The 8683-nt window shown below is 60.1% G+C and overlaps 1 protein-coding gene across 1 annotated transcript in view; it reads left to right on the top strand.

The window, feature by feature from the left end:
- The first annotated feature begins 6 nt into the window (after positions 1-6).
- The window catches only part of PCSK7 (proprotein convertase subtilisin/kexin type 7), a 13152-nt gene continuing 4475 nt past the window's right edge, over positions 7-8683 (top strand). The window contains exons 1-10 of the mRNA XM_057384842.1: positions 7-671; positions 746-1225; positions 1607-1741; positions 2126-2291; positions 3010-3100; positions 3596-3650; positions 4716-4854; positions 5431-5531; positions 7214-7381; positions 8622-8680. Coding sequence (XP_057240825.1) covers positions 624-671; positions 746-1225; positions 1607-1741; positions 2126-2291; positions 3010-3100; positions 3596-3650; positions 4716-4854; positions 5431-5531; positions 7214-7381; positions 8622-8680 — 1442 coding nt within the window. The 5' untranslated portion in view covers positions 7-623. The remainder of the gene's footprint in view (positions 672-745; positions 1226-1606; positions 1742-2125; positions 2292-3009; positions 3101-3595; positions 3651-4715; positions 4855-5430; positions 5532-7213; positions 7382-8621; positions 8681-8683) is intronic.

Genomic DNA, 8683 nt, shown 5'->3' with positions numbered 1-8683 from the left:
TGGGTGATCCCCGCAGTGTCCCCGGTGCCGGTGCCCGGCGGAGCGGGGAGAGCCGGGGCGCTGCGCGGTGCCGCTGCCGGGCGCTCCGAGGGGCGATTAAAGCCCGGGGTTTGGGGACAGGAGCCTGGAGCTCGGTGTCCGGCAGCAGCCGCAGCTGATGGGTTGTGCCGGTGGCGAATGGACCGATGGAGGGAGGAAAAGGGCCGGGGGGTGTCGAGCTCCGGGCACATCCAAGGGAGCGGGTCTCGGGAGGTGTTTTCCCCGCGGTGCGCTGCCGTGGTTTTATGGAATGCGGGTGAAGCGGGGTTCGGTGGTCATTTCCACCCATGCCAGGTAAAAGCAGGTTSCTCCGGCCGTGGAGCAGGTGAGGAACAAGTTCGGTGGGGCTCCTGCAGAACAGGAACCGGCTCTCGGCTGCCCACGGAGMGCGGCGTTGCTGGCGGTGTTTGCTCCTGGGGAACTGCGCATCGAGAGTTTCTTATCAGTTTCTTATCAGARGCGAGAGGAGGAAGTGGCTCCTCCTGCCAGCCCAGCGCGGTGTTTTCTGGCCCGGGGCTGCCACTCAGCAGGCAGGGCAGGATTGGGATCGATCCCTGCCCAGCCTGGGTGTGCCTCCCGTTCTGATGCGCTGGGAAGGAGCCACCTCTGCTGGGGTTTTCCGGGAAAGGGAGGTTGGTGGCGAGCCCCGTGACCGCCGTGTCCCTCATCAGACGGGCTCCTCACCGGTGTCCCTGTGCTGTTGCAGCCCGCCTGTCTGATGCCGCATTGGAGGCGGGCAGCGCCGCTATGGAGCGCAGGGATGGAGGCCACGCTCTGGATCCACACGTGCCTTTGGCTCAGCGCTGCCTGGATCCCCCTGGCCTCGCCAGCCGRGCCAGCCTGCAGTGGTCACTGCGCTCCGGACACTGAGGGCCACCACAACAAGCTGACGTGGGCGGTCAGCCTGGATGCACCCGAGGAGGAGCTGGAGCAGCGGGCAGAGGAGCTGGCCAGGACTGCGGGGTTGGTGAACATGGGCCGTGTCGGGGAGCTCAAGGGCCATTACCTGTTTGCCTACCAGCCCGATGGCCACGCGGCTCCTGRGCACGAAGCAATAAGGAGGTCGGTGGACACTTTGTTTGCACAGCACGACAGCGTGCGGTGGCACTCGGAACAGAAGCTTCTGAAGCGCTCCAAGCGCAGCCTGCACTTTAACGATCCCAAATACCCCCAGCAATGGCACCTGGTGAGTGGTTTCCCGGCTCCTGCTGGGCTCGCAGGCTCGGGCTGTTTCTGTGGCTGTCACACGGGAAGTGGAACAATCTCTTTCTGTTTTTTGGTGAGGAGGGAGCTCACTGAGAGCCACGTGCTCGCTGTGATAATGGGAGGAGGTAGCTCCCGTGGCTGGTTGTGYTCTGGGGTGGGCAGAGGGGTTTGGCCAGAGCACACCGTGCCCTCCACGTCATGGCTCRAGTGATTGTTCCTCACTGTCAACCTCAAACAATCTCCCCTGACCATCCRGTGACTCCTTCCTGTGCTGGCCCCAGCCCCGCACATCATATCCAGTGCACCCAAAAGGTTCCCTCAGCACTGACCCTCTCCCCTGGCTGTCCTTTCTGGTGCTTAGAACAACCGCAAGAGCCCCGGGAAGGACATCAACGTCACGGGCGTGTGGGAGCGGAACGTGACGGGGCGCGGGGTGACGGTGGTGGTGGTGGATGACGGCGTGGAGCACACCATCAAGGACATCCAGCCAAACTACGTGAGTGCCTGTGCGGGCTGCAGGCTGGGCAGTGTGACAGGAGCGTGTGAGAGATCAGAGTCCAACCTGCRCCGTCACCCTGGGCTCAGCCAGGGTGGGAAGTGCCAGCAGCAAAACTTTTCTGGGGGTTTTTGCACCTGGGTTTTGGGGTTACCTGCCTTTGTGCTGCCTCCTTCTGAGCTGCAGCAGTGCCTGAAGCTGCCGTGGTTGSTCCCTTCCCCACGGCAGCAGATAGCAGTGTTGAGCTGCAGCCCTGTGTGGAAGCAGCCTCCAAGTCCCCGTGACTTCCAGGCTGTTTCAGCCTGTGTTGCGTTCCCTTAACCCCCGCTGTTCCCAAACTGAAGCCAGCCCAGCCCCGAGCTGTGACTGTGGGTCTGTTCCCAGAGCCCAGAGGGCAGCTATGACTTGAACTCCAACGACCCTGACCCCATGCCTCACCCCGACGAGGAGAACGGGAACCACCACGGCACCCGCTGCGCCGGGGAGATCGCGGCCGTGCCCAACAACAGCTTCTGCACGGTGGGCGTCGCCTACGGCAGCCGCATCGCGGGTACGTGCAGGGCTGGCACAGCCCCACCTGCCCCTCCTGYGGATCTGTGGGGCTGGGATATGGCTCTGGATGTCTCTGAGTCAGCCGTGCCATGCTCAGGCTGGTCAGGCTCTTGCAGGGAGGGCTGGCGCCTGCSTGAGCTCCTCTCCAGAGGAGCCGGCTCCTGGCAGCTTTTCCAGAGTGTTCCTGGCCTGCTGGGTCCCAAGCTTTCGGCAGAGCAGCTGTGCCACACTGGCTGAGCTGGGGAATTGTGCCACAACTGTGTCTGGAGGCACTGGGCAGTGAATTTTGGGCATTCCCAGTCACAGCCCTGGTGTCAGCTTTGTGTTGTGGGATGGACAGGGGCGAAGGAGCAGTGGCCAGGGAGTGTGTGCTGTTCCCTCACTGTCTCCAGAGCTCCCGAGAGGGATGTGAGGTGTCTGTGCCCAGCAGGAGGTGTCCTGGTAGGGCAGGGGGCAGCTATGGGACGTGGTTCTGTCCATCCCTGGGGTGCTCAGGGCTCGCCCAGGGGTGCTGCTGGCAGGAGCAGAGAGGRGCTCACAGGTACCCACAGCACAGGGCACAGCAGGGTTTACCCCACATCCTCAGCCCTCCACAGCTCCATGGAACAGGGTGAGCACTGCAGGGCAGCCTCGAGCCGTGATTTGTTTGCAGTTTGTGCAGCTGGTGTGACCCGTGCTGGGCACATTCCTTGTCCCTTGTGTCCCCTGTCCTGCAGGCATCCGAGTGCTGGACGGGCCCCTGACGGACAGCATGGAGGCCATYGCCTTCAACAAGCACTATCAGATCAACGACATCTACAGCTGCAGGTGAGCCCCAGGGCAGCCTGAGCTGGCACCCAGCTCTGCCAGGGGACAGGGTCACAGCTCCACCCCATCCTCCCATGGCTCCAGTTGGCCTTGAGGCACCAAAATCCTGTTCCTGGAGAGCTGTCCCGAGGTTTGCACAGCACCTACAGCTGTGAGATCCCTCTGTGTGCTGCTGCAGCACGTCCCCTGAGCTGGCTGTGCTGGAGGGGACACTGTGCCCCCCACTGTGGTCAGCCAGCCCCGGCTGAGCCGTGTGACTGGGACTGGAATGTGTGAGAAGCCGCTTGTTAAATAAAAATCCAACATTTTATCCGCTGGAATCTGACCCAGGGGCACAGCGCAAACACGACAGCGATATCCCAGCAGCCAGGGGCCATCCTGATGGTGGGAAAGTGCAGGGCTCTGCAGTCCCAGTGGTGCTGCTGGGAGCAGCTGGTGGCTGCTGGTGGCCTCTGTGGCTCCTGGAGCTGTCACCTCACCGTTCTCTCCTTGCAGCTGGGGTCCCGATGACGATGGGAAGACCGTGGATGGCCCCCACCAACTGGGAAAGGTAAAACCCAGCCCAGCAGCCYTGGGGGAGCCTCCAGGGCCTGTTCTTGCCTGTCCATTCAGGCAGGGAGGTACGCTGCTGTGACAGCAGGCACGTCCCTGGGTGTCCCTGGTGCCAGGGGAGGTGTCCCTGTCCCCGTGGTTGGCAGAGGTGACACTGTGGCAGGAGGGTGGCGTTCAGGCAGGGCAGGGTGAGCTGTCCAAAGACGCTGGCTCCAGCAGGAAGAGGCTCTTTCGCAACCTGTGGTGGTGTGCTGATGGTTTTGCAACTCAGGGTGCTCTCTGCTCAGGAGGCTGAGCTTTCCCAGTGCTCTGGTGGTGCTCCAGGCAGGAATGGAGCCTTTGGATAGTGGCAGTAAATCAGGGGAGTGGGATTGCAGTGRGAGGAGGAGTCAGAGCCCAGGCTGCTCCTTCCCAGGCCGTGAAGGGTTTCTCACAGATCCAGTGCTGCAGAACTGCTGTAAAACACACCCAGCCTGCCTGTGCTGCAGTGAGGGGTCACTGAGGGGCCCCCAAACCAGCCCTGGGGTGTGGTTCTGCTCCTCTGCTCTGCTTTTCCAACCACAGCTCAGCAGTTCCTTCAGAGCAGCACTGACAGCCGAGCTGTCCTGTCCCCATAACAAATGGTTTCCAGTTCTGCAAGTTAATTTATTCCCTTCCTGCCTGCAGAGACAGCTGGAACAAGCTCCAGGACACAGAGCAGGGCAGAGCTGGCTGTGCCATGGCAGAGTCAGGAGGGCAGAATGTGCCTTCATTGCCAGGGGAGGGAGAGCAGGGGTCACCTCCAGCAGGGCTGTGTCCTTGCTCATCCMTCAGATGTTCCTTTCCCTGGGTGGAATGATGTCTGGGTGAGGTGTCAGGATGGAAATGTGCTCCCAGCTGGGGCTGGTGCTGTTGTGTTTCCCAGCAAAAGCCGAGCCTAGGTTTTTGGGCACTCCCAGAAGGGCGGTGTGGGGAGCTCTGATCACACAGGCTGGGCTGGCTGCTGTCAGAAATCACTGGGTGAGCCTGGAAGGACCCAGGAAAAGCCCCCCTGSCCTGTCCCTGTCCCTGTCCCTGTGCACAGGCTGCCCTGCAGCACGGGGTGATCGCGGGCCGGCGCGGCTTCGGGAGCATCTTCGTGGTGGCCAGTGGCAACGGGGGACAGCACAGTGACAACTGCAACTACGATGGATACGCCAACTCCATCTACACTGTCACCATAGGTGAGCCTGGCTCTTSTGTCCCCTCCCCTGCCAGCCCAGAGCAGTGAGATCATCCCAAAGTGCACAGCCTGCCCACTGGGAGCTGGCTGATGGTGGGAATGTGTGGGAAAGGGTCTGGGAATGGCCATGGCAGTGTGTAGGGTGTGCTGGGTCTCAGCYCTGACTCTGCAGTTTGCTTCTGACCTACAGAGCAAGAGGAGGGCAGAGAAATTCCTGCCCGTGTCCAGCTCTCCCTGCCGAGGCTGTGACAGACCCTGCCATGTTCAGGGAATGACCTGGAATGTGGCATTCCCATCACTTGTGTTAGAGCAGAAACGTGTAATCCACGTTGTCAGCAGCAGAAGCTGCASGAGGGGTGGATCTGAGTGATTCTGAGCACAGGGAAGGATTATTTCTCGTGGCTGCCCTTCCTGTAGATCTTCCAGGCGGGAAAAATACAGGATTGGTTCTGATTTCCCTGCGCCCCTGCCACCCCCTGGAGAAGCACAGGAGAGGCTCCCAGGGCATGAACACCTTGAAATCTCAGCAGCTGCAGCCCAGCAGGTCTCCCAGAGCCCATCCTTTCCTGTTTGGCAGGAGCAGTGGATGAGACGGGCTCCATGCCCTTCTACGCCGAGGAGTGTGCCTCCATGCTGGCCGTGACCTTCAGCGGCGGGGACAAGATGATGAGGAGCATTGTGAGTCCCTGTGTCCCCCTGGCCACCCCTGGGACAGCCAGGACAATGCTGTGATCCCCTCACAGTTCCTGGATTTGCCTTTAATCCTGCACAAACAGAGGAAGGGTCCTGTTCCTCAGCACTGTGGGAGCTGCCCCCTCCTGCTCCCCTCACTCTGCTCCCATGGGATGCTGGAGCACAGGGCCAGCATCTCTTTAAACCACTTGGCCCCAGCTTCTCCTCTGCTTTGGCACGTGGACCTCTCTCTGTCGGATTTTTAAGAATATTTTTATCAGCTTTTCCTTTTTTTGCCAGAAAATGCCTTTTTGTCAACAGCACGTCCTTTCTGCCTGAGCCAAGCTGCCGGGGCTGTTTTTCCCAGCCAGGCCTGGCCCAGCCTGACCCTCCCCTGCTGCTGCTGCCCACTGGGGACTGCCAGGCTGTCCCCACCCCGTGCTGGGACCCCTTCCTGTCCTGTGGGGCCAGCAGGGATGGCAGAGCACCCTGGGGCATCACTGGCTCCCTGATTTTTGGGGTCGGGYTGTCCCTGGCATGGACAGGTACTTTCTAAAACATTTCCTGTGGCTCTGTGCCTGCCACAGCAGCTGAATCAGGCTTGTGCAACAGGCTGCTGGGTGAACTGGGGGAGCAGGGAGAGCCTGGGATCCTCAGGCACCTGGCTGGGGCTCAGCCAGCTCCTCCTGCAGCCCAGAGCCAGGGCAGGGCTCAGTCAGCCACAGCCAGAGGAAAACTCAGAATGGAGCTGATTTTTCCTTTCAGAAATCACCCCAGTTGTCCCAGGCTGGTTTGGAAAGTACTGACAGTGAGAAAAAAAGGAGCCAACAAGGCCCTGCTGCATTCCATGAGTGGGTACAGGCTTGTGGGTCGGTGTCTGCCTTCCCCCAGCCCGGTGTGAGTGCTTTGAAGGTCACAAAATGCACATTCATTTTAAACACTGGCCTAATGGGACACTCACAGCGGGRCTGGCACTCCATGGGGACCCAGGAKGAGATCCACACATAGCCTGGGAATGGCATGTGCCACAGAGACATCCTCTGCCACGGTGGCTCCTTCAGCCAAACCCACACAGCCCTTCCTGAGGAGCACAGCCTGCAGCTCACTGCAGAGTTAACTTCCCTGCAGCCATCTGCTCCAGCTTCTGGKTTTTTTTTTTTCTTTTACCAGACCATAAACTTTGTGTGGTTTCCTTAATGGGAAGAATTTAATACGGCTCCTGGCACTGGCTGCACTTCCTACTGAAAGTTTGTGCTCTCAGGGTGCTCTGTGTGGGACACTCGATGTCCCAGCGTGAGCTGGAGCCACTCACAGCTGGTAAAATGGGATGGGAGTCAAATCAAAACTCAACAAACCCTTCAGATTTTGGGCTTTCTCCCCACGGGGAGCAGAGAGAGATGGAGGCACTTGCTTTGCAGGGTGGTGGCACAATTTGGGAGCCTTTGTGCAGTGTGGTTGTGACCCTGATCAGCAGTGAACAGCCCCAAATACCAACCAGGAGTTTCCCACAGAGTTTCTCAGTCAGGGCTGGTTTATCTCTGTCCCTAAAGGGACCTGTCCCATTGCTGTTCCTGTCCTGGGGCTGTCCCAAACCCTTCCAGGCTGGCCGTGAGCAGGAGCTGAGCTTGGCCCAGCACTGCTGTACCTGTCCAGCCCCCCAGCACGGCTCTCCCYGCTCTCCCTCGCAGGTGACAACAGACTGGGACCTGCAGAAGGGCACRGGCTGCACGGAGGGGCACACAGGGACATCAGCAGCCGCTCCCCTGGCCGCAGGAATGATCGCTCTGATGCTGCAGGTGCGGCCGTGCCTCACCTGGCGCGACGTGCAGCACCTCATTGTCTTCACTGCCACCAAGGTGAGGGCACTGTCCCTTCCCTGCCACCCACAGCTGCCCCTCGGGGTGCTGCAGGACAGCCCGAGCCTGCTGTGCACATCCTTGTTTGTGTCTGCTGTCCCTCAGTAAATCTCTCACTCCTCTGGCTCCCTGCACGGGGATTGCGCTTTCCCCTCACTCCGTGTTCCTTCCAGGAATGTGGCTGAGGCATTTTCCCCTGTCATGATAATAAATGGGGCATTTGCCTCAGGAATGCCTCCAGCTGCCAATGGAGGGGTCTTCCAGGGCTCAGGAGGTTCCAGGGGTTCAGGAGGTTCCAGGGCTCAGGTTCCAGGGGCTCAGCAGGTTCATTCCAGGGCTCAGGAGGTTCATTCCAGGGGTTCAGGAGGTTCATTCCAGGGGTTCAGGAGGTTCCAGAGCTCAGCAGGTTTGTTCCAGAGTTTCAGGAGGTTCCAGGGCTCAGCAGGTTCATTCCAGGGGTTCAGCAGGTTGCAGAGCTCAGGTTCCAGGGGCTCAGCAGATTCCAGAGTTTCAGGAGGTTCCAGGGGTTCAGGAGGTTCATTCCAGGGCTCAGCCCCCCTGTCTGTGTTTGGGATGGCCCAGCCCCAGGGCTGACACCTCTGCAGTGTCACCTCCTGGTCCAGGCGGTGGGAATGCGAGGAGCTCTGCCCTGCCCTGGCCTTTGCTGGGTTCTCCAGAGATCTGGGCTCCTGGAAACAGCAAACCCAGCCCTTCCCTTCTCCCAGAGCAGCAGTGGGAGCTCACTGGAGGGATGGGGCTGCTTCCACACTCCTCTGGGGAGCAGCAGTCCGTGTCCAGCTGATGCTGTGTTCACTTTGGCATGGGACAGTGTTTTCCATAACTCCAAGGCAGTGTTGCTGGAGCATTGCAACCCAATAAGTGATGGGACCCAGATCTGCCCTGCCCCAGCTCTTGTTGATTTAAAGGACTCCATTCCTTCTCTCCAAGGCTTCTGCTGTCCCACAGGCAGTGGTTTGGGCAGCAGGGAGTGGCTGGGTTGTTTCAGAGCAGAGGCATTTGTGCCCTTTCGTGCTGCTCCATTTCCTTTCCGAGGAGCTGGGAAGCCACTTTGTCCTGGGATTTGTCTCAAACAAAGGTCAACCTGTTCCTTTCTGTTAAGGCCACGTGGGTTTGCTTCCCCACCACTGTGGGATGTGTCTGGGCCTCCTTCCCCTCACAACTGGGGGTTTCAGGCTGYTGGTGCCCCCAGGAACCCAGAGCAGCCCGTGTGTCGTTGCAGTACGAGGACAGACACGCCAGRTGGGACACGAACCAGGCTGGCTTCAGCCACAGCCACCAGCA

This window comes from Malurus melanocephalus, unplaced genomic scaffold (assembly GCF_030028575.1).
Source record: "Malurus melanocephalus ecotype Western Australia unplaced genomic scaffold, MMel_1.1 scaffold_751, whole genome shotgun sequence".
NCBI classification, from domain to species: domain Eukaryota; kingdom Metazoa; phylum Chordata; class Aves; order Passeriformes; family Maluridae; genus Malurus; species Malurus melanocephalus.
This window is presented reverse-complemented; position numbering and strand designations above follow the sequence as displayed.